We start from the raw sequence: 26,023 nt of genomic DNA on the forward strand, positions 1-26,023 counted from the left end.
GAGAGTTGGCGCGGCCCCAATGGGCCAAATGGCTTCCTCCTGCAATGTTGGGATTCTACGCTCCTGTGATAATCTAATCTGGCACTTTGGTGGAGCGCTGCATTGATGGGGGTGCCACTTTTCACCTCAGACATTAGAAACATGGTCCGTCTGTACAAGTGGACATAAAAGATTTGACGGGAGCATTCGGTGAAAAGTAGGGAGTCCGCCTGGCGTCCTGGGGAATCTTTACCCTTCAGCAACACCACTGAAAACAAAATAAGCGGTCATTTATAACATTCTCTTAATCTTGCTGAAATTTGTCTTTGATAATGAGACTACGAGGTCTCAAAAAAGCAGCATATAAATTTGTGTAGGGGAGAAGCAGGATAAATACTTGAGTCACAGGGATAGGACCTGGGTGGGAATGTGGTTGGTGCAGGCTTAATGGGCCGAATGGCCGCCTTCTGCACTGTTGGGATTCTTTGATTCTAGATGCTGCCTGCCTTGCTGAGTATTAGTGGGCGGCACAATGGCACAGTGGTTAGCACTGCTGTCTCACACCGCCAAGGACCCAGGTTCAATTCTGGCCTTGGGTCTTTGTCTGTGTGGAGTTTGGACACTCTCTCCAGGTGCTCCGGTTTCCTCCCACAGTCCAAAGAGGTGTAGGATAGGTGGATTGGCCATGCTAAATTGGCCCTAATGTCAAGGAGATTAGCAGGGTAAGTATGTGGGGTTATGGGAATAGGGCCTAGGAGTAGACTCGGTAGGCTGAATGGCTTCCTTCTATACTGTTAAGGATTCTGTACTGTGGAAATGCAGTTTTTAAAAGCTATTTTAATAAAGTGTTCTTGTATCCCCTGTTTTACTGGCTGTGTAGCATTGTGAAGCTTTCAAAGTTTAGGATATATGCTTCCCATTGTAAATTTTGCTCAGAGAAGGAGAGTTACTCTGTGAACCTGATATTTGTTCTTCATCGTGAAATAATTGAATAAGCTCATTGTGTCCACCAAATGACTGGATTGGAGCCAGTTTTGTATCTCTACCGATAATAACACTGTCTTCCTGATAACATGTCCAAAGTCCAAGGTACCAACATTCAAGACATTTCAGATCAGGAATCTTAAGCTACAGACATAATCAAGGAATTATGGTGGATCCAGGGGCTTTTCAACAACCTACCAAAAGAAAAGGGGTGAGTTCCAGTTTTCCTTATGCGTTATCTGTCTGCACCATTCTTCAGCTGAGGCCTGTTGCTTTTGCTATGCTTTATCTGTGACCTATCCCTATCACACGTCTGGAATATCGCAAGGGCAAAAACAGCGGTGATGCTTTAAAAAGGGAACATGTGCACATTACTCATCAAACCTGATAGCATCCATAAAGAGAGAGGAAGAGAGTTACTGGACCTGATTTTCAGTACGCCACAGGGTTGCGGGTCTGGGTGTGGGCATGCTTTGAAAATAGCGTTCCCGATGACGTGTCAGTGCCTTAGTGCCTCCGGAAGGCATGGGTATTTCCAAAGAGAGGGTAATGGTGGGGGAGGGAATTAGAAACCTGCTCCTCCCCAATTCAAGATCCCTGAGGCACCTGTTAACAGGTCGTAAGACCTTAAAGTGATTTCCACATCACTGATCACTGGTGCACCGTTTGTGCGTTAATGTCCTTGCTGTCATCAGATTTTTAAATGGACCTACCACATAATAAGCTGACCTTTCTCTTTCCCCTAGCTGTGATTGTAACACTATATCCTGCTCCCTCTCCTTTCCTTCTCCCCTATGTACTCTAAGAAGTCTCGCAACACCAGTTTAAATTCCAACAAGTTTATTTGGTATCACAAGCTTTCGAAGTGCTGCTCCTTCATCAGGTGAGTGGCCACTTACCTGTTAAAGGTGCAGCGCTCTGAAAGTTTGTGATACCAAATAAACCTGTTGGACTTTAATCTGGTATTGTGGGACTTCTTACTGTGCCCACCCCAATCCAAGGCCAGCATCTCCACATCATGCCTCTGTAATCTATGTACGGTATGTTTTGTCTGTATAGCACGCAAGAAATACTTTCCACTTTATTCCAATGCAGTTGACAGTAATAAATCAAATCAAGTCAAAAATTAGATCTAATGCAGCAAAACATCAAATAATTTTTTGTGAGGAAGATTTTGACAATAAATATTTTAATCCTGAATGTTTAGGTTAAATCTTGTGCCATTTAGTTATCTGTTTGGTTACTTCTCAGCTCCATTGAATACAGGAGTTGGGATGTCTTGTTGAAGTTGTACAAGACATCGGTAAGGCCAGACTTGGAATACTGTGTACTGTTCTGGTCGCCCTATTATAGAAAACATATTATTAAACTAGAAAGAGTGCAGAAAAGATTTACTAGGATGCTACCGGGACTTGATGGCTTGAGTTATTAAGGAGAGGCAGGGGAGACTGGAATTTTTTCTCCCTGGAGCATAGGAGGCTTAGGGGTGATTTTATACAGGTCTATAAAATAATGAAGAGCATAGATAAGGTAAATAGTCAACATCTTTTCCCAAAGATAAAGGAGTCTAAAACTAGAGGGCATAGGTTTAAGGTGAGAATGGAGATATACAAAAGAGTCCAGAAGAGCAATTTTTTAACTCAAGAGAGTCCAGAACAAGCTGCCAGAAGTAGTAGTAGAGGCAGGCACAATTTTGTCTTTTAAAAAGCATTTAGACTGTTACATGGGTAAGATGGTTATAGAGCGATATGGGCCAAACATGGGCAATTGGGACTAGCTTAGAGGTAAAAGTTAGGTGGCATGGACAAGTTTGGCCAAAGGGCCTGTTTCCGTGCTGTAAATCTCTATGACTCCATTGGGCTGCTGGATCTCCGATGAGCTGCCTCCTCTCTTCCTCAAGACAGTGGCAGACCCCAGTATGACTGACGTCTGTCTTTGAGGACCATGCTCGGCAGGCAGCCTCTTCGCAGTGCTCGGCCCCCCTAACCGAACTCCGAACAGGGTCCCCAACCCAATCAGGAAATCCGTGTATGAGGGCAGCAACGTGTGAGCCACACAGACATGGTGCGTGCCGGGAACCCAGAAATCACTCAGGTGTCAGATTCCTGAATCCTGGAATGAGAATTAAGACCCATGTTTCAGCTCGATGACATTCCGTCAGAAAACATTCAAGAGTCAACAGTTCACAAGCAAGTGCAGAAGCAAAAATACCTTCAACTGTTTCAAACAAAATGGAAAACTCCCTAAAGGCCAACCACCTTCTCCACCTGCAACACTTGCAAGCTTAGTTTATTATTGATGATACCTTCCTCTCACCATTACTGAGAGCAGCTTTATAATTCCAGATTTATTAGTTGAATTTAAATTCCCCCAGCTGTCATAGTGGGATTTGAACGCATACTCCCAGGGTATTAGTTTGGGACAGTGACATTGCTACCACACAACCATAGAATCCATACAGTGCAGAAAGAGGCCATTCGGCCCATTAAGCCTGCATTGACAACAATCCCACCCAGATCCTAGTCCCATAACCCCACTTGTTTACCCTGCTAATCTCTGTGATACTAAGAGGCAATTTAGCATGGCCAATCAACCTAACCCACACATCGTTGGACGGTGGGAGGAAACCGGAGCACCCGGAGGAAACCCACGTAGGCACGGGGAGAACGTGCAAACTCCACACAGACAGTGAACTGAAGCTGGAATTGAACCCCGGACCCTGACGCTGTGAGGCAGCAGTGTTAACCACCATGCCACTCATCTCCCTCAAATTATCAGTTGGGACCCTGACACCAACTCCCCAAACTTCTCCTCGAAAGGATATTTTCTGAGGGACTTAGGGAATTAAGGATTGTGGGGAGCAGGCAGTTAAGTGAACTGAACCACTATCAGATCAGCCATGATCTTATTGAATGGCGGGGCAGGTTCGAGAGGCTAGTTGGCCTACTCCTTCTCCTATTTCTCATGTTCTTATGACTTGTGTTTGGCCTCAGCGCCTCAGTGGGAGAGAAAGAGTGAAATAAAACTCATCCAACATTCCTGCTGTCAACTGCTGTTCTTGATCATGTATGTGCTTGCATGTGCATGTGTGCTTGTTACCTGTGTGTGTGCATACATGTGTGCTTGTGCACTTGCACATGCTTGTATGCATACGTGTGTGTAATACAACTGATCATAAACCTAGTCTAAAGTCAAACCATTAAGAAATTTTTTTTGCATAAACCATGGCTAATCTATTTTATTCTCTAATTTTAGCTATTTTATTAATTGTGTTTATTAATTGATTGATTGGATGGTTTGATGTGATGATCTTGTCCCCAGCGTTTGACCAGCCTGCTGGTTTTCACCACTCTCGTGTCCGCATTTGGATCTTCCTTCCAATATGGCTACAATGTTGCTGTCGTTAACTCTCCGGCTATGGTAAGTGACTGAAATATTGATGCTGTCCATTCATTATCCTTCTTGGACTGCGCAAGTGAACTCCAGTGAGTGAATAATTAGAGAAAAACTTGGCAGCAGTGAGCAGTTCTGCCTACTCTGGCGCCTGGCCATTGTAACAGCACATGCAACCTTTTTATCTTTATTGCTTATTTTGTTTGACTCATCATTTATTTCCTAAGTGCCTTTCTGTCCCCAGCACCATCATACAAATGTTTTGTTTTTATTCATTCACGAGAGGTAGGCATCACTGGCTGGGCCAGCATTTATTGCCCATCCCTTGAGCTGAATGCTTTGCTTGGCCATTTCAGAGGGCAGTTCAGAGACAATCACATTATAATGGGTCTTACCCAGCATTGGGAAACAGTGTGGAATTTACACATTCTCCCCATGTCTCTGTGGGTTTCCTCCGGGTGCTCCACCTTCCTCCCACAGTCCAAAGCTGTGCGAGTTAGGTGGATTGGCCATGCTAAATTGCCCCTTTGTGTCACGGCAGAGTAAGTGCATGGGGTTATGGGGGATCGGGCCTGGGTGGGACTGCCGTTGGTGCAGGCTCGATGGGCCAAATGGCCTCCTTCTGCACTGTTGAGATTCTATGGCTGGACTTATACTGGCTTGCCTGCCTCAGAATTGGGGTGGGCGAGGCTCGTAGAACAGCATTCTCCAATGGCCTCGGGTTTGATCTTATGAGCCTCGGGTGGGCGAGGCAGTAAAATTCCAGCATGTGAGTTCACATCAAAAATATGAAGCCCAGGAGAACAGATTTAAGACTGTCAGAGGAATGCAGTCCACAGAACCTCCAATTCACGTTCTGCCTCTAACGGGGCCAAACCTTTCTCGATAACTGCAATATCTTTGATTAAGCCTTTAGTGCTTTGCTTTCTAATGCATCACTTTCTAGAGCATCCTTCTCCTGTTCCTATTTCTTTATTATTCTGCTGAAAGCCAAGATTTATTGGATAAATAAATTGTTCCGAATGTTGCCATAAAGTCATGTGGATTAATTCCACTAATGGATGCTTTCATATAATTACAAGCTGGGAGGGTTAAAAAGTAAATTAAACCTTTTGAAGCTTCTATGACCCAGTTGCGTATCCAGCAGCCGCTTCTGTCTGACAGCAACACTGAAACCAAATGTTTGCCTCGACCTAACCTCGTGCAAAAGATTCAATTCGCTCAAGAATCTGTAAAATAACCGAAGCGCAAAATATGCTGTAGTTCATTTTCCGAGGAACAACATCCGCTTGCAACGCGACTGCAAACAATATCATAAAAATCATTGAACTGCATAATGAGACTCCCAGATGGTGAAACGATCTCTTGTTAAGGAAATCTATTTGAACTTCTTGTGAAATTAATATTTTGGTAATTCTACATCGTTGTAATGGGAGGGAATGACAAATAAAAGTTTCGGATTCCAGTAAATACTGAGCGCTGATATTCTTTCACGATGAATTGGTTCTGGAAGAGATGTTGAAAGAGGGAATGTTCAATCACGAAGGGTTCTTGGTTTGCGATGATGGGACTGCGCCTGCTTGTGAGTTCAAAGACCGTGGACTTAAACCACAGGCTAGGATTTGAGCAAATATAAAAACGTGGAAACCAGAAGCAGGACTAGGCCATTCGGCCCTCCGAGTCTGCTCCGCCATTCATTTTGATCACGGCTGATCATCAAATTCAATATCCTGATTTTCCCCTCCCCCACCCCAAATATCCCTCAATCCCTTTTGCACCAAGAGCTATATCTAATTTCTTCTTGAAATCACACAATGTTTCGGCCTCAGCTGCTTTCTATGGCAGTGAATTCCACTCATTCACCACCCTCTGGCAGTGGTGTAGTGGTAGCGCCACTGGACTTAGTAATCCAGTGACCCAGGGTTCAAATCCCACCATGACTGATGGTGAAATTTGGATTTAATGAACACCTCGGTTCAAAAGTCTAATCATGACCATGAAACCATTGTCGCTTGTCACAATCACAGAATCCCTACAGTTTAGAAGGAGGCCATTCGGCCCATCAAGTGTGCACCGACGACAATCCCGCCCAGGCCCCATCCCCATATCCATACGTACTTACCCTGCTAATCCCCCTGAATTTAACATAGCCCAATCAACCTAACTCACACATCTTTGGACTGTGGGAGCAAACTGGAGCACCTGGAGGAAGCCCACGCAGACACGGGGAGAATGTGCAAACTCCACACAGACAGTGATGCAAGCTGGGAATACGAACCCAGGCCCCTGGCGCTGAGAGACAACAGAGCTAACCACTGTGCCACCATAGTGTTCCAAACCCACCTGGTTCACTAATGTCCTTTAGGGAAGGAAATCTGCCGTCCTAACCCTGTCTGGCCTACATGTGACTACACGCCCACAGCAATGTGGCTAACTCTTGAATGCTCTCAGGAATGGACAATAAGTGCTGGCCCGACCAGCGACACCCACATCCCATGAATGAATAAAAAGAAGCATTTGGAAACGCCCTAATTTTTGGAGGCATGCTATTATTTTTTCCAAATAAGTAAGCTGCTTCTCACTCCTGAGAAAATGTGCTTTCGATGCTGCATTTTGTAACATTATGCCACACGCGCGCACAGGAAGTGGTTTAGACATTTCTTGACATAAAATTTCCCTTCAAGCCAAAAACAAAAAACTCCTCATTGGAGCAGTTCCAACATAACTAATAGTGACAAGTTAGCCCTGTAATTATAAAGTTGAATGCTCTGAATGTTGTTGGTGCTTTGACAAATGTTTTTGTTTTACAGTACATGCAGCAGTTTTATAACCAATCTTACTTTGATCGACATGGCAGTTACATGGACAGTAACTTCCAAACAGCCTTGTGGTCTCTCACCGTCTCCATGTATCCACTCGGAGGATTTTTTGGGTCCCTTATGGTCGCCCCTCTGGTAAATAAACTGGGCAGGTGAGCAGCTGAAGGTCAGCAGATCAAGCATGGAGTGCTTTGATTTGATTTATTATTGTCGCACGTATTGGGCTACAGTGGAAAGTATTGTTTCTTTTGCGCTATACAAAGTATACCGGTCATTGAGTACATAAGGGGAGAAGTAAAGGAGAGGTTACAGAATGTAGTGTTACAGTTACTGATAGGGTGTAGAGAAAGATCAGCTTAATATGTAATAGGTCCATTCAAAAGTCTGAAGGCAGCAGGGAAGAAGCTGTTCTTGAGTGAGTTGGTATGTAATCTCAGACTTTTGTATCTTTTTCCCGACAGAAGAAGGTGGAAGAGAGAATATCCAGGACACGAGATGTCCTTGATTATGCTGGCGGCTTTCCCGAGGCAGGGGGAAGTATAGGCTGAGTCAATGGATGGGAGGCTGGTTTCCATGATGGATTGGGCTACATTCGTGACCTTTTGTAGTTTCTTGCGGTCTTGGTCAGAGCAGGAGCCATACCAAGCTGTGATACATCCGGAAAGGATACCTTCAATGGTGCACCTGTGGTCGATGCAGACTTGATGGGCCGAATGGCCTCCTTCTGCACTGTAGGGATTCTATGACATTGGTGAGAGTTTAGCGGACTGCCGAATTTCCTAGTACCAAATGTGCCAGAGTGTTTACAGGATTGAGATTTTGTGGTGGCACCATGAGCCACGTGAATATAACCTGAGCAGTTCCTGTCATGTGCACCCTGAGCAACGAGATACTTCACATTACCATCGCATTTTTTAACGCTGGAACCCTCTACCTTACTGGTGCTCTGTCCAAGAGTAATTCTCGGTATGAACCGTGGGACTGGAGAATTGAGTTCTATGCTTGAAGTCCATTAGATGGCCCTCAATTAGGGTGACAGCTCATGGAATTGTCTCAGCTAACAGGTTAACAGTTCCAAAATAATCACTGCAGTTTTGAAGAGATAATCAGCAGTCATGTATCAGGAACTTGAGTCAGGCTGCATTTGGCATGTTGTGTGTAGTTCTGATCACTACCAGAGGCGTGTGGAGGTTTTGGAGAGGGTGCAAAGAAGATTTGCCAGGACATTGCCTCATCTGGAGGGTGTTAGGCTTGAGGAGAGGTTGGATAAACTTGGATTGTTTTCACTGGAAAGACAAAAGCTGAGGAGCGACCTGATAAAGATCTACAAAATTATGAGAGGCACAGATAGGATGGATAGTCAGAGACTTTTTCCCAGGGTGGAAGGATTGACTACAAGAAGGTACAGGTTCAGGGTGAGAGGGGGTAAGTTTAGGGGAGATATGCGGGGAAAGTTTTCCACACAGAGGGTGGTGGATGCCTGGAAGGCATAGCTGGCGGAGGCACATTAGCAATGCTCAAAGTGTATCTTGATAGACACATGAACGGGAGATGAACAGAGGGACAGAAACCACGTATTGGTGCAGGTTTGATGGGCCAGAGGGCCTATCCTTGAGTTGTATTGTTCTTTGAAATGATAATATTTTGGGAGGAAGGTGTCCATTCTGTGTAATTTGATGTTGTTCCAGAGTCAAACTCCAGATCTGAGGGAAAATGACAGATGATATCCTCTAATAAACTTCATTATCCTCGGACTCGGAAATCACTCCAGGCGCTGGGATTTTCCAATTCCCAACAGCAGTCGGTGTAATGGGTGTCCTGGGGGAGGATATGCAGCAGGAGCTGGAAAAACATTACCCCACCGGCGTGAAATGATGGTGGGAACGTGTGTTCCTGCACCTTTGTGACAGGTCACCGTTCCTGCCAGAGTTCAGCGTGAAGCCATTTTACATCCCATTACTGCTGGTTTGGAGCATGTGCAGAGCAACGGTGATGGTGTGGACACGTTGAGATTCACCTGGAAGAAGGCCCAAGGCAGCTGGCAGAGATTGGAAAATGGAGGTCTCCAGCGAGTGAGGACCCTGGGTCGCAACATGCAGCAGTGGGTGGGGGGAGCATCTAATCACTTGATCCTCATGCTGTGGGGCCTTCTGGGACATGGAATATCATGCTTCAAAGGCTTCTGGGACATGGATCTACATGTTGCAAGGGCTTCTGGGATGTGGATCTTCATGCTGCAAGGGCTTCTGGGACATGGAGCATCATGCTGCAAGGGCTTCTGGGACATGGAGCATCATGCTGCAAGGGCTTCTGGGACATGGAGCATCATGCTGCAAGGGCTTCTGGGACATGGAGCATCATGCTGCCTATTTGTATTGTAGAATCATAGAATCCCCACAATGCAGAAGAAGCCATTTGGCCCATCGAGTTTGCACTGGCCCTCTGATAGGAAATCCTATCCAGAACCTACCATTTGTATTTCCCCTGTTAATCCCTGGGCGTAAAGACCTGATAATGACATTTAAATGCATTCTAAAGGGGATTCTGATGTTCAGCATGGGGATTCCGCTTGTATCATTGGTGGTAGGAATGGGGACAATCTCAAAGGGAAATCCTGCCATTTCGGGATTCCCATGGCATTTCCCGCTCCTGTTGTCAATCCCACTCCCCTAAACGAGGAATGGAAAACCCAACTCCACAGCTTCAGGAGCAGAACGCAGAAATATAAATAAAAGATAATCAAAATGTTTCGAAGCGCAGCACGTGTGGGATTATAAACAGGAGTTATATGGAAGGCTAGTGGAAAGTGAGGGGCGGCACGGTGGCACAGTGGTTAACACTGCCGTCTCACAGCGCCAGGGCCTCAGCTTCAATTCCTAGCTCGGGTCACTGTCTGTGAGGAGTCCGCACGTTCTCCCCGTGTCTGCGTGGGTTTCCTCCGGCTGCTCCGGTTTCCTCTCACAGTCCAAACATGTATGAGTTCGGTGGATTGGCCATGCTAAATTGCCCCTTAGTATCCAAAGATGTGCTGGTTAGGTGGATTGGCTGTGCTAAGTTGCCCCTTAGTATCAGGGGAATGCGCAGGATAAACACATGGTGATAGGGCCTGGGTAGGATTGTTATTGGTGCAGAGTCAATGGGTCAAATGATGATAGTCTGCACTGTAGGGATTCTATGAAAGTAACATGCTGAGCTACGGCATGCTTTTGGACTTTGACCTGGCATGGATATTAAGGTCTACACAGCATCTCTGCAAATCTTAATACCATTTATTTTTCCTGATATTTTTCAGAAAAGGCACTTTGTTGTTCAACAATGTGTTTTCCATTGTGCCGGCGATACTGATGGGAACAAGTAAAGCATCAAAATCTTTTGAGATAATTATTTTTGCCCGAGTCATTATTGGTGTGTGTGCAGGTACGTGAAGACACCCAGAGTGAATAAAACCTCCTCCGATCACTCTCACCTCACACTGAGGCAGACTGCGTTTACTCAGTCCAACAATACACTAACATAAAGCAAAAGAGAAAATGCTGGAAAATCTCAGCGGGTCTGGCAGCATCTGTAAGGAGAGAAAAAAGCTGACGTTTTGAGTCCAGATGACCCTTCGTCAAAGCTGAGATTTTCCAGCACTGTCCCTTTTGATTTCCGATTCCAGCACCCGCAGTAATTTGCTTTTATCTTAATGCACTAACATACTCCATGCTTGAGATCAATTCATTTTTAATAGACTGTGGCATGGCTGTGACCTTACTTCCTCAACACGTGACCTGTGACGGCACAGATTTGAACAGTATAACACTAGCAGGGCCTCCCAATTTGAGGGCTGTGGGGTCACGGGGCAAGATTTTGGGGTCACGAGTTCAGAGGTGAAATTGGCAACCACAGAGCTTGGTTTCTGACAAATTCCTTTAATCCCTTGTGTATTATTTCATCTGTATATGGGGGGCCACAGGACTGATCTCTGAGGCCTGATTACTGCTGCAAACAAAAGTATATTAAAAAGTTGCTGTTCAGTTTTTTTTGTATAATACCTGGCCTTTCATCAACTCCCCTGCCCACCCCAAGTTGCCCCCAGCTCCAGGTCAAGAATTAAGGCCCATTCCCTGCACCCCCCTCACACAGCTGAAACTTCCCCTGAAACCCCCTGAACTGTTGATGTCACCCCTCCCCGTACAACATCATCTGCCCTATAACAGGGCTGCATGGTGGCACAGTGGTTAGCACTGCTGTCTCACAGTGCCAGGGATCTGGGTTCAATTCCTGGCCTCGGGTCACCGTCTCTGTGGATTTTGCACATTCTCCCCGTGTCTGCGTGGGTTTTTCCCAAGTGCTCCAGTTTCCTTCCACAGTCTGAAAGACGTGCTGGTTAGGTGCACTGACCTGAACAGGTGCTGGGCTGTGACAACTAGGGGAATTTCACAGTAACTTCATTGCAGTATTAATGTAAGCCTTACTTCTGACTAATAACTAAACTTTAAAACTTTAAAATAACTCTGCTAGCTCCCTAATTTGGGGTCACATGGAGCCTGAAACATTGAAGTGGGGTCATACTGCATGAAATGACTTTAGTCAGGCAATTGAAGAGGGCCTGTTAGAATATGAGCTCCCTGATTAAGGGCCAAATTGATGGGCCAATCAAGGAGCCTCTTGTTTTGCACTTAACCAGGCGTGTCAGTTCCTCTGGGACTCTAAGTGTAGATGGCTAACTGAAAGCGCTCTGTATGCTGTTGTCAGACTCGTAAATAAAGGGAGTTTGGTGAAGGGACTTCTGCATCTGAGGACTTATTATAATAGGAAATGCTTGGGAATCACTGAACTACAGAGTCTGATGCTGTACTGCTCAACTCTCATGCAAATCATCTTTCCTTGCTACACTGGCTGAGTATGTACCCACCCTCCTCACTTCCCCCCAAAACTAGGTGACTATGTGTCTCCCCACGCACACGTGTCTCCCTGTTAGGAGCCAGATGAGAAACTCTGAGGTTTATTATGAAGTTAACCTTAGACCCCAACTATTTTATTTTGGCGTTAGTGTGAGCATGAGGTGTTTCACTCCAGGTATGGTTCTATTGACCCACTAGAAAGCTTTTTTTTTAAAAACAGATTAACCCAGATTAACACAAACATTCCAGCAATTAGGATCAATTATGCTTCTGTGGCATCAACATGTGGACTGCCAGTTACAGACAAAGCGGCACCGATACATAGAACGGATTGTTAAAAAAAATCCTGCACAAGAAACATGACACAAATACATTTTTTAAAGGCACAGAATCATCACACTCCACACGCTGGATGGCACATGTGTCCCACATACACTGATGATGTGACTCCCACACGTGCTGCATGACATTTCTCCCACACATACTAGATGACATGTGTTTCCCACACATTGGATGACATGTGTCTCCTCACACACACTACATGACATGTCTCCCACACAAGCTGGATGACATGTGTCTCCCACACACATTGGATGACGTGTATCCCACATGCACTGGAATACATATATCTCCCAGACACATTGGATGACATGTATCTCCCACACACATTGGATGACATGTGCCTCCTCACACACACTACATGACATGTCTCCCACACACGCTGGATGACATGTGTCTCCCACACACATTGGATGATGTGTGTCCCACACACACTGGATGACATATATCATAAGAACATAAGAAATAGGAGCAGGAGTAGGCCATCTAGCCCTTCGAGCCTGCCCCGCCATTCAATAAGATCATGGCTGATCTGTCGTGGCTCAGTTCCACATTCATAAGAACATAAGAACATAAGAAATAGGAGCAGGAGTAGGCCATCTAGCCCTTCGAGCCTGCCCCGCCATTCAATAAGATCATGGCTGATCTGTTGTGGCTCAGTTCCACTTTCCCGTCCTCTCCCCATAACCCTTAATCCCCTCTCTTATCAAGAACCCATCAACCCGCTTCTTAAAAATATTTAGCGAGGCAGCCTCCACCACTTCAACGGGCAGAGAATTCCAGAGATTCACCACCCTTTGAGTGAAGAAGTTCCTCCTCAACTCCGTTCTAAACCGCCTCCCCTTTATCTTGAGGCTGTGCCCCCTAGTCCTACTGTCCTTTCTGAGCGGGAAGAGTCTCTCCACCTCTATCCTATCCATCCCATTCATCATCTTATACGTCTCAATGAGATCTCCCCTCATTCTTCTAAACTCTAACGAGTACAAGCCCAGTTTATTCAGCCTCTCCTCATAGCTCAATCCCCTCAACTCCGGTATCAGCCTAGTAAACCTCCTCTGCACTCCCTCCAAGGCCAAAATATCTTTGCGCAGGTGCGGCGCCCAAAACTGCACACAGTACTCCAGCTGCGGCCTCACCAATGCCCTATACAGCCGCAGCAAGACCTCCCTACTTTTATATTCAATCCCCCTCGCTATGAAGGCCAGCATCCCATTCGCCTTCCTGACCACCTGCTGCACCTGCAAGCTGGGTTTTTGCGACTCATGCACAAGGACCCCGAGGTCCCTCTGCACCGTCGCCTGCTGCAGTTTTTCGCCACGTAAGTAATAGTCCTTCCTACCATTCTTCCTACCAAAGTGGACCACCTCACACTTGCCTCTCATTCCCGCCCTCTCCCCATAACCCTTAATCCCCTCTCTTCTCAAAAACCCATCAACCCGCGTCTTAAAAATATTTAGCGAGGCGGCCTCCACCACTTCAACGGGCAGAGAATTCCAGAGATTCACCACCCTTTGAGTGAAGAAGTTCCTCCTCAACTCTGTTCTAAACCGCCCCCCCCCTTTATCTTGAGGCTGTGCCCCCTAGTCCTACTGTCTTTTTTGAGCGGGAAGAGTCTCTCCACCATCTCCCAAACATGTATCTCCCAACATGTGTCTCCCACATACACTGGATGACAAGTGTCTCTCGCTCACTTATTGGATAACATGTGTGTCCCAGTTGACTTCACTGGGGTGAATATGTGTTCATTACCCATACAGAAAGTGTGAAGCTCTCTCCATCAATACAGCAACTTATCCAAATGATCAGCTTTATGGAATTCAATTTCACAGCAGTTAAACTTACAAGTGCTGAGTAATTACTTGCACCATGGCCATTGCACTACACACGACACTACCCACAGCTAATGAAGGCAGGATGGTTATCATTAGTTCCAATGTTTTCCCCAGTGTGTAGCATCAGTCAGTGGGGTGTTATTGGTGTTTGACACAAGGGAGAGGCTTACAGAACTAATATTTCATTGACCACTTTGCCCTTTCCAAAACCGTGCTGTAAACACTGGTGGTAAGATAAGGCAGTGAATTTTTTGTCCAAGATACAACAGTACATTTTTCCGAATCTTGGTCGGATTGGGCACACGCCTAATCCTGCACTTTGACCTTAATTTGCAATAATATTTGGTGAAACCAGAGCCACAATATATCTTAATTTACTTTACACTGTATCCCAATACATGTGACAATAATAAATCAAAGCAAAAATGTTGGCCCATCCAGTGACACACACATTAAATGAATAAAAAAATCAGCTGAAGCCATTGGTTGGATTGTTGATCTCAATCTGATTTGATTTTGATTTGATTTATTATTGTCACATATATTAGTGAAAAATATTGTTCCTTGCGTGCTATACAGACAAAACACACTGTTCATAGAGAATGAAAGGACAGAGTGCAGAATGTAGTGTTACAGTCAAAGCTAGGATGTAGAGAAAGATCAACTTAATGTGAGATACATCCATTCAAAAGTCTGATAGCAGCAGGGAGGAAGCTGTTCTTGAGTTGGTTGGTACGTGACCTCAGACTTTTGTATCTTTTTCCCGATGAAAGAAAGTGGAAAGGAGAATGTCCGGGGTGTGTGGGGGTCCTTAATTATGCTGGCTGCTTTGCCAAGGCAGTGGGAAGTGTAGACAAAGTCAATAGGTGGGGGGGTTGGTTTGAATGATGGATTGGGGTTACATTCACAACCTTTTAATAGTTTCTTACGGTCTTGCGCAGAGCAGGGCAACATTGAATTCGTAACGCTGATCCAAGCACAGGATTACAAATCGAAGAACAATGAGTTGCCACAAACCCATTTTGAGGTTCCCTTTTTATGAAAGTGGATTTTTAAAAATCCAGCTGGAGATATTCTGCCGATATTTCCTGGTGAAGATCTGTTCCACCCTGAAACCAGGGTATTCAGGCCATTGTTGCCAAGTTTTGGTAGCTCATTAAAATTATTATTGATTTGATTTGATTTATTATTGTCACGTGTATTGGGATACAGTGAAAAGTAATGTTTCTTGCGGGCCATACAGACAAAGCATATCATTCATAGAGTACATAGAGGAGAAGGAAGGGAGAGGGCAAACTACACTATTGTTCCTGCACTTTCCTCCAGGTCTATCCTCCAATGTGGTCCCTATGTACTTGGGCGAACTTTCACCTAAGAATCTCCGAGGTGCAATTGGTGTGATGCCCCAGCTCTTCATTACCGTCGGGATCCTGATTGCCCAGATATTCGGAATTAGAAGCATTCTCGCCAATGAACGAGGTACTCTCTCCTCCTGGTTTGCTTCACCTGCACCACAATGTGTTGTGTATAAACTCGCAAAGGCCTTTATCTTTTGTTTTTAATCTTCTTCTTAGGTTGGCCATTGCTATTGGCATTGACTGGACTCCCTGCTATTGTGGAGATCATTCTGTTGCCTTTTTCCCCCGAAAGTCCCAGATACATGTTGATCCAAAAAGGCAATGTAGCGGGAGCAAAAGCAGGTAAATAAGGCCGGATGATATGGATTTCTGTTCTGAGCTACAGTCGATGGGAAACGGTTTGGGTCGATTCGGAAGTGGGAGAACAATTCCTGAGTCCAGTTTGATCTGACATCTAAGCAGGAATTTTACCAGCCCGCCTGCCCGAGGCTCGTACAATCTTGCCCCAAGCCGTTCTCCGAGTCTCACCCACCCCGATTTCGGGCCGGCTGTCCGGTAAAATCAAGGGCCCTAAAGTTTTAAAGATACAGCTTTGAAATTTTTAAAAACTTTTAAAGTTTATTTCTTAGTGCCGTAAGTTGGCTTACATTAACACTGCAATGAAGTTTCCTCCCACAGTCCGAAAGACGTACGGGTTAGATGCATTGGTCATGCTAAATTCTCCCTCAGTGTACCTGAACAGGCAGTGGAGTATGGCGACTAGGAGCATTTCACAGTGACTGCATTGCAGTGTTAATGTAAGGCTACTTGTGATAATAATAAATAAACTTTAAAACTTTCAAAAAGAATACTAGCCTGAATTACTCTGGATCCTTTTGGATATGTGTTGGTCCAAGACAGTGTTGTGTAATGGCTGTAACATTGGTAACTGACAAGCAGAGGATCATTGAAAAATTGAACTTCACTCTTTGACACCTGATCACTGACTCCCCGCTATCAGGGCGAAGAATTAGAGCTGCAAAATCTGAACTTTGAGCACCTTGTACCTCCCGAGACAGGTAGAACAATAACAGTGTTAAACACTACCACTATCTAATGTCCTCATTCAATTAGAGTCAGTGTCAACTTAGTTCTAAAATTGTGGTTATTATTAATTTATTAGTGTCAAATAGGCTTACATTAACATTGCAATGAAGTTACTGTGAAAATCCCCTAGCCACCACACACTGGCGCCTGTTCAGGTACACTGAGGGAGAATTTAGCATTGACAATGCACCTAACCAGCACGTCTGTGGGAGGAAACCAGAGCACCCGGAGGAAACCCACACAGGCATGCGATGATAGTGCAGACCCCACACAGACAGTGACCCAAGCTGGGAATCGAACCTGGGTCCCTGGCTCTGTGAGGCAGCAGTGCTAACCACTGTGTCACCATGCTGCATAGACAGGTTGAACTTTTCACCTTAGCAGAAGGATCAATATCCAGGGGCAGCATAGATTTAAGATGAGGGGCAGGAGATTGTTCTTTGTTCTTTATTTAGAGAGGATTTGAGGGTGATGGGAGTCTGGACCCCTCACAACAATTAAGAAACGTTTAGACGAACACCTGAAATGCCATAGCATACACGGCTAGGGACCAAGTGCTGAAAAATGTGAGTAGAATAGATAGGTGCTTGATGGCCAGCATGAACATGATGGGCTGAAGGGCCTCTTTCTGTGCTGTAAAAACTCTGAGGGTGGGACTTTACGGTCTTGCTCATCCCAAAACCGTAAAATCCTGCCCAAAGGGCAACAGACCTTTCCATGGTCCACCCCTTACTTGCCCTGATTCCCATAGCGGGTGGGGTAGTAAAATTCCAGCCTATGGCTTTAGGACAATTAGTGTGAAGATCTCAGGGAAATTCCCCCTCGATCCCTCCCTTGGTTAGGCACCGAGACAGCTCCCCGATCAATGTACCTATCTCCCGGACGAGGTGGGCTCCACTCCAGACTGAAACAGTTCCAGTTCACCCTCGAAATGAACCTGGGGCTCGGGTAGGAAATGGTTAAAATGCAACGTTACGATAAACAGTGGAGTTCTTTGTGTTGAAGCTTTAAGGCGGTTAAGAGGCTGGGACGACGTGGATGACGAAATAGAGGAGATGCGCTTGGAAGATGAGTCAGAGAAAGCAGAAGGCCGCATGTCAGTCCTTCACCTCTTCTCGTTCAGGTCGCTGAGATGGCAACTGTTATCCATCATTGCTCTGAATATGGGCCAGCAGCTTTCCGGAGTCAATGCAGTAAGTAATGAAACCATCGCTGGTATCAGCACAGGTAGTGGATGAAAAGAATGAAGTGTGCATTTTGGAACATTCCAAGATGCTTCTCAGCATTTATTACCAAATAAAAATTGACTCTGAGTCACACAAAGAGTTAATAGAACAGAGAACCAATCTTTTTTAAGTTTATTTATTAGTGTCACAAGTCAGCTTACATTAACACTGTAATGAAGTTACTACGAAAATCCTCTCGTTGCCACACCCCAGCACTTGTCTGGGTACACTGAGGGAGAATTTAGTATGGCCAATGCTAAATGATGGATTGGCCGCGCTAAATTGCCCCTTAGTGTGCTGGCATGCATAGGTTAGAGGGATTAGTGGGGCAAATGTGTGGTGTTACGGGTATATGGGTGGGGTTATTGGTCCAGATTCAATGGACCAAATGGCCTCCTTCTGCACTGTAGGGTTTCTATGATTCAATGCACCTAACCAGCACATCTCTCGGACGGCAGGAGGAAACCCACACAGACACAGGGAGAATGTGCAGACTGTGCGGAGTGGATAGGAAGGAACTTTTCCCTTTAGCAGAAGGATCAATATCCAAGGGGCACAGATTTAAGGCAAAGGGGGAGGAGATTTAGAGGGGATTTGAGGACAAACTGTGTTTGCAGTGGCCCAAGCCGAGAATCGAACCTGGGTCACTGGGACTGTGAGGCAACAGTGCTAACCACTGTGCCACCTTGCTGCCCAAATACTTGGTGAAGAGGCAGGATTGAAGAGAGAATCTTAATGGAAGCCCAAAGGGAAGACAGAGGAGATCAGGGAAGAAATTCCAGAGATTGGGGTTTTGTCGCACAGCCACAAATGACATGATTAAAATCAGGGTTTGCGCAGGAGCCCAGGATTGGAGGAATGGAGATATCTCAATGAGTTTTAGACCTGGAGGTGTTTACAATACACATCTCTTTAACCTATGCTTAATGCTATCTCCCCTCACATTGTCTGCACCTTTAAGACTTGACTAGTTGTAAAGACTCACATTCTAATCAATATTCTACAAACTGAATGTGTGCCTTCATATGCCCTGTTTGTGATCAGAACTCCCCACTCACCTGACGAAGGGGCAGCGCTCTGAAAGCCAGTGGCTTTTGCCACCAAATAAACTTGTTGGACTTTAACCTGGTGTTGTGAGACTTCTTACTGTGTTTACCCCAGTCCAACGCCGGCATCTCCACTTTGTGATTACGGCATTTGCAGAGACAGGGAGGGACAAGGCCGCGAGGGACCTGAGAACAAGATTGAGAATTTTAAATTGCTGGGCTGGGAGCCAATGTACGTCAGTGAGTACAAGGAAGATGTGAGTGGGCCAGACGGCAGAGATTAGTAAAGGTCAGGTCAGCAGGTGGTGAAAGCATATAGACGAGAGTTTCAGCAGCAGATGAGCTGAGACCGTGCTGCAGTTGGGCAGTGTCACTGAGGCGGAATCAGGCTATCCGGGAGATGGAGCAGGTCAGGAGCTCATTTTGTCATTAAATGCAACACTGCCGCAGCAAACATTCAGCCTCAGTTGCCAGGGAGATGGATGGAGTCAGCGGCTAGGTTGAGATAGCAGCTCATTGCGAGCACGAGGAACAGTACCTCAGTCTTTTGACTCCAGGTAAGGTTAAAGGCCTTTACCTGCCTTTATGGGTGCCTCCATTGTGAGATGACTTATGGACGGCACGGTGGCACAGTGGTTAGCACTGCTACCTCACAGCGCCAGGGGCCCGGGTTTGATTCCCAGCTTGGGTCACTCCCTGTGCGGAGTCTGCACGTTCTCCCCGTGTCTAAGCAGATTTGCTCCGGATTCCTCCCACAGTCGGAAAGACGTGTGGGTTAGGTACGTTGGCCATACTAAATTCTCCCTCAGTCTACCCAAATAGGGTGGCAACCAGGAGATTTTCACAGTAACTTCATTGCAGCGTTAATGCGATACTTGTGACTAATAAATAAACTTTAACTTTAACCTCTCCCTCACTCAACTGCTTCTGTTTTCAATCTGAACTATGACCTCTGATTACATAGAAACATAGAAGATTGGAGCAGGAGTAGGCCATTCGGCCCATCGAGCCTGCTCCGTCATTCATTATAATCATGGCTGATCATCCAACTCAATAGCCTGATCCTGCCTTCCCACCCATGTCCTTTGATCCCCTTCACCTCAAGTGCAACATCTAACTGCTTCTTGAAAATATACAATGTATTGGCCCTAACTACTTTCTGTGGTAGCGAATTCCAAAGCTTGAATACTGTCTGGGAGAAGAAATTTCTCCTCATCTCCGTCCTAAACAGTCTACCCTGTAATCCTCAGACTGCGACTCTTGGTTCTGGACATCCGCACCACCAGGAACACTCTTCTTGCAGTGACCCTGTCTAGCCCTGTTAGAAATTTATAGGGTTTTTATGAGATCCCCCCTCATTTGTCTGAACTCCAACAAATACAATCCTGACTCTATCTCTCCTGGTATGTCAGTCCCGCCATCCCAGCAAACAATTTGGTTGTTCCTCCATTTTCAGGAGCAGAGCCGCCTTCTTTAGTTGGACAATGAGCCCAGTTTCTGACCATTTAATTGGCAGCTCTGGCAAAAGTCACAGAGAGCAAATGTTTGTGACCCAGTGTGGGCATCTGACCCCCATTTCAGAAAATACTGGAAAGTCTCAGCAGGTCTGACAGCATCTGTGGAGAGAGAATAGACCCAACCTGATTCAAAACACTGACTCTATTCTTTCTTTCTCTACAGATGCTGTCACACCTGCTGAGATTTTCCAGCACTTTCCGTTTTTGTTTCAGATTCCAGCGTCCACAGTATTTTCCCATTTCAGCTTGACGGTAGGTTTCAGAAGGCCACAGAGGAATTCTTCCCAGAGAGACATCTTGGGCAGCACGGTGACACAGTGGTTAGCACTGCTGCCTCACAGGGACCTGGGTTCAATTCCAGCCTCGGGTCACTGTCTGTGGGGAGTTTGCACATTCTCCCCGTTTCCACGGGATCCTCCCCGTGTCTGTGTAGGTTTCCTCCGGGTGCTCCGGTTTCCTCCCACAATCCAAAGATGTGCGGGTTGGGTTGATTGGGCCATGCTAAATTGACCCTAGTGCCAGGGGGATTAGCAGGGAAAATATGAGGGGTTACCTGAATAGAGCTTTGGGTGGGATTGTGGTCAGTGCAGACCTGATGGGCCAACTGGCCTCCTTCTGCACTGTTGGGATTCTATGATCCTTCCTCTTGAGGGTGAGGGGTATGAACTATAGAGTCTCCATGTGGCTTCCCCCTTTATCCAGATGCGTAGAGGTTTCTTTAAGTGGAATTAAAATTTGCAAAGGTCTCTTGAGACAGTATGTAGATCTGGAATCTAAATTCTGTACCAGTAGCTCAGAATGACAGATAAAATAGCAGCAGCTAATAGACTAATAACACAGAAAAATGCCAGTTAGTAATTGCCCTTCATCCACTGTAACTATTTCTGTTTGCAGATATATTATTATGCCGACAGCATATATCGATCAGCAGGGGTGAAGGAAAATGACATTCAGTTCGTCACTGTTGGAACAGGAGCAGTCAATGTGTTCATGACCATAACAGCAGTGAGTCCCAATCGTGTTGTCTTCACCACTTTACCTGATCTTATTAGAGTCACAACTCATCGATACCAACACTGTGGTTGACAGGGCTCTCAACCACATCCAACCCATCCCCATCCTCTCACCCCCTCCCCTACCTCCCAGTACCAGAATCCCACCCTTGTCCTTACTTTTCACCCCACCAGTCCCCACATTCAAAGGATTATCCTCCGCCATTTCCGCCAACTCCAGCATGATGCCACCACTCAACACATCTCCTCCTCACCCCCCCTGTCAGCATTCCACAGGGACCGTTCTCTCATGGACACCCTGGTTCACTCCTCCATCACCCCCTGCCCACGCCACCTTCCCGTGCGATTGTAGCAGGTGCAATACCTGCCCCTTTATTCCTCCCTGCTCACCGTCCCACGTCCCAAACACTCCTCCCAGTGTTTCACGTGCACTTCCTTCCATCTGGTCTAATGCATTCGCTGCTCCCAATGTGATCTACTCTACATTGGAGAGATCAAACGCAGACTGGGTGACTGCTTCACTGGACACCTTCGGTCTGTCCGCAAGCAGCACCCAGAGCTTCCTGTCGCTTGCCACTCCAACACACCACCCCACTCTCCTATCCACATGTCTGTCCTTGGCCTTTTGCAATGTTCTAGCGAACCCCAACGCAAACTGGAGGAACAGCACCTCATCTCCGACTGGGCACTTCATAGCCTTCCGGACTGAACACTGAGTTTAACAAATTTATAGGATGAACTCTCTCCTCCACCTTCACCGCATCCCCATTTACTTTATTTCATTTTTTTTAAACAATCTTTACCTCTATTTTGCCATTCACGCATTCTGATTATTTAATGGACACTTTTAGCATCTTCTCAGCCTTCTGTGTCCTCACTTACTTTCCATTTGTCCCATTACACCCCATATAAATCTCTGCTGATTCTCTTTTCTCTTAGTTCTGATGAAGGGCCATCCAGACTCGAAACGTTGGCTCTATTCTCTCCCCACAGATGCTGTCAGAGCTGCTGAGATTTTCCAGCATTTTCTGTTTTTGTTATTAGAGTTGGGTGTGACTGCAGTACACTTGCAATGCTGAGCTCAAACCGTCACGTTTTGCTCCGTAGGTTTCTATAGTGGAAGCTGTCGGAAGGAGGATTCTTCTCCTGACCGGATTTGCGACGTGCTGCATTTCATGTGCAGTTTTAACAATGAGCTTAAACCTTCAGGTTTGTAGAAAGCCACTTCCTCTGTACAAAACCTTACAACCTGTTCCGCTCAGCCTACAGGTAGCTGCTACCATGCCAAACAGGAGCCCATGACCTTGAAGATGTTCTGCGCAATATAAGCAGCCTAGACTTGATCGCCTGTGAAATAATGCTTTGCCTAGCATTTTAGACTCAGGGCACGACCTCAAGCTAAAGGGACCATCCTTTAAAACAGAGATGAGGGGGAATTTCTTTAGTCAGAGAGTGGTGAATCTGTGGAACTCTTTGCCGTAGAAGGCTGTGGAGGCCAGGTCATGGAGTGTCTTTAAGATAGACATAGATAAGTTCTTGATTAATAAGGGGGTTAGGGATTATGGGGAAAAGGCAGGAGAATGGGGGATGAGAAAAATATCAGCCATAATTGAATGGCAGAACAGACTCGATGGGCTGAGTGGCCTAATTCTGCTCCTATGTCACATGGTCTTATTTTGATGGAGGCACCAGTTTATTCCTATGGGCTAACGTCAACGCTAAAATAGAAAATGAAGGGATTTCATATGAATGCGATGTGTGTTTCACGGTATCTCATGGGTCTGAATTTTCCTTCCATTCGGAGGGTGCACTCGACAGGACGGGAAGCGAGCTCAAATCGTGCTTCCGGTCACGGTTTGTCCTCGAACGTGATTTCACGCTGGCTGGCCGGTTAACGAGAAACTGAGTAAGGCTCAGCGCTGCCCTGGGGAGGACGGACACTGAGAAAAGGGAGGGTCTGGGGCTGGCCATTCTGCCGAGCTCCCTCAGGGGGGCAGGAGCTGCAGAGGTGTCTCAGAGAGCAACAGAGCCTGTAGACAACAACAAACAATGATAAAACTACACAAAGAGTGTCTATGCAGCACATTCAAACACCAACCTCAGTCCCCAGAAACCTCTTTAACTTTTTTTATAGAATCCCTACAGTGCAGAAAAAGGCCATTCAACCCATCAACTCTGTGCACCGACTCTGTGACAGAGCATCTTATTCAGGTCCAACACCCTGCCCTAACCCCGTAACCCCACATATTTACCCTGCTAACCCCCCTAACATTTTGACATAATTTAGCAAGGCCAATTAACCTAACCAGCACATCTTTCAGACTGTGGGAGGAAGCCAGAACACCCTGAAGAAACCCATATAGATGCAGGGAGAATGTCACACAGACACTGACCTGAGGCCAGAATCAAACCCGGGCCCCTAGCGCTGTGAGGCTGGAGTCCTAACCACTGTGCTACCTTGCCACCCTGATTTTGGTCCCTACAGCTCATCCTATCCTGGATTGAGGCTAAACAGAAAGTCTACCTGGACAATCTGCCCACTCGCACCACCCGTAAAAACAGACAGGCCACATCGAATCGTAGTTAATCGGCCCTCCAAAGGGCAAAATTGCCTGCTTGATTGGCTTCCAATTCTCACACACACCCGCTGAGCAAAATGTTACTCGCGATGACATCGGGGCGTGCTCTCAAAGTCTTTTCATGCTTCCGGGTCAGGTGCCTGCCCGCCTGAGTAACGTAAACTTCCGGCCATGCAGCCGTTCAAAACCTTTGGTGCTTTTATAAAACCGTAAGATCATAAGACATCGGAGCAGAATTAGGCCACTCGGCCCATCGAGTCTGCTCCACCATTCAATCATGGCTGATATTTTTCTCATCCCCCATTCTCCTGCCTTTCCCCCATAACCCTGATCCCCTTATTAATCAAGAACTTATCTATTTCCGTCTTAAAGACGCTCAATGACCTGTCTTCCACAGCTTTCTGTGGCAAAGAGTTCCACAGATTCACCACTCTCTGGCTGAAGAAATTCCTCCTCATTATGCCACCGTTTCTGTGCTCCTTTTAATTTTCAGTCTTTGATTTGTCTGCCAGCTGTGGAGGCCAGTTCGTTCCCCCTTGCGAGGAATGGGACCTTTAACACAAGTGCCTGTCATTCCCCTCAATCATTCTCCAAAGGGCCTTTGCCTCAGGTGTCTTGTGCTCTGAATGTTTGTTCAGCAGTCACAAGTTCTGGGATAAAGCACAATTGGCTCATTCATAATTCATCTCAAGCCATGAGAACACCTACAGAACACAACATTCATATTGCATGACCATATTCCACTCATTTATTTAGAACATAAGTTTTGTACGTAGTTTATCCACTTTCCAGTGGCATTCCTCTCTCGTTTCATTTTCAAAAATAAATATTCTATGTCTCTTACCGATCACCGTTACAATATTCAATTGATTGCTGCTTTGATTTAATTAGATTTATTATTGTCACATGTATTAGCGTACAATGAAAAGTATTGTTTCTTGCACGCTATTCAGACAAAGCATATTGTTCATAGAGAAGGAAAGGAGAGAGTGCAGAATGTAGTGTTACAATCATAGCTAGGGTGTAGAGAAAGATCAACTTGATGCGAGGTAGGTCCATTCAATAGTCTGACAGCAGCAGGGAAGAAGCTGTTCTTGAGTCGGTTGGTACACGACCTCAGACTTTTGTATCTTCTTCCCGACAAAAGAAGGTGGAAGAGAGAATGTCCAGAGTGCGTAGGGTCCTTAATTATGCTGGCTGCTTTGTCGAGGCAGCGGGAAGTGTAGACAGAGTCAATGGATAGGAGGATGGTTTGCATGATGGGTTGGGCTACATTCACTACCTTTTGTAGTTTCTTGCAGTCTTGGGCAGAGCAGGAGCCCAGACCAAGCTGTGATACAACCAGAAAGAACGCTTTCTATGGTGCATCTGTAAAAGTTGGTGACCGCCTGCATGTGGTCATTTCCTGCAGTGAGCAGTGGGGGTTGAGGGAAGGTTGTGGGGGGAGTGTTTCCAGGTGCAGAGTAACAATCTGTCTTTTGATAAGGCAGGGATAAAGCAATTTACACAGAGCCAGAGAGACCATTGTCTATGAAAGCTGTAGACAGAGTGGATACAATTAGCCTGGGTCACCATCTCAATGATACCTGTGTGTGTGTGCATGTCAGTCAGTCTGTGACATGGGCATCGCTGGCTGGCCAGCATTTATTGCCCATCCCTTGTTGTCCTTGAGAAGTGGCGGTGAGCTGCCTTCTCGAGTCACTGCACAATGCAGTTGGAGAGGAAATTCTAGGATTTTGACCCATGTGTATGCCTATAAGTGTGTGTGTGTGCGTGTGTCTATGTGTGTGTATGTGTGTGTGTGTGTGCTTCCTCATTCAGTTAAATTATTTTTATTTTTTAAATGTGCAATCTGAACCCCAACAATAATGTCTTTGGCTAAAATTCTTCCCCCTTTTCCCCCGTCTCCTCCTCGCTCCGTGTTCCTACCACCCACTGAGCTCCACTCCTTGGTGGACATCACAAC

At 46.0% G+C, this 26,023-nt stretch overlaps 1 protein-coding gene across 1 annotated transcript in view; it reads left to right on the forward strand.

Annotated features, from left to right (window-relative positions):
* The first annotated feature begins 3,096 nt into the window (after positions 1-3,096).
* The window catches only part of slc2a5 (solute carrier family 2 member 5), a 36,371-nt gene continuing 13,444 nt past the window's right edge, over positions 3,097-26,023 (forward strand). Inside the window, exons 1-9 of the mRNA XM_080214914.1 lie at positions 3,097-3,156; positions 4,285-4,383; positions 7,167-7,327; positions 10,468-10,592; positions 15,559-15,711; positions 15,807-15,932; positions 17,682-17,869; positions 21,360-21,470; positions 22,586-22,687. Of these exons, the coding sequence (XP_080071040.1) occupies positions 3,097-3,156; positions 4,285-4,383; positions 7,167-7,327; positions 10,468-10,592; positions 15,559-15,711; positions 15,807-15,932; positions 17,682-17,869; positions 21,360-21,470; positions 22,586-22,687 (1,125 nt within the window). The remainder of the gene's footprint in view (positions 3,157-4,284; positions 4,384-7,166; positions 7,328-10,467; positions 10,593-15,558; positions 15,712-15,806; positions 15,933-17,681; positions 17,870-21,359; positions 21,471-22,585; positions 22,688-26,023) is intronic.

The sequence above is a fragment of the Carcharhinus amblyrhynchos genome, chromosome 30 (assembly GCF_965287045.1).
Source record: "Carcharhinus amblyrhynchos chromosome 30, sCarAmb.v2.hapA, whole genome shotgun sequence".
NCBI classification, from domain to species: Eukaryota; Metazoa; Chordata; class Chondrichthyes; order Carcharhiniformes; family Carcharhinidae; genus Carcharhinus; species Carcharhinus amblyrhynchos.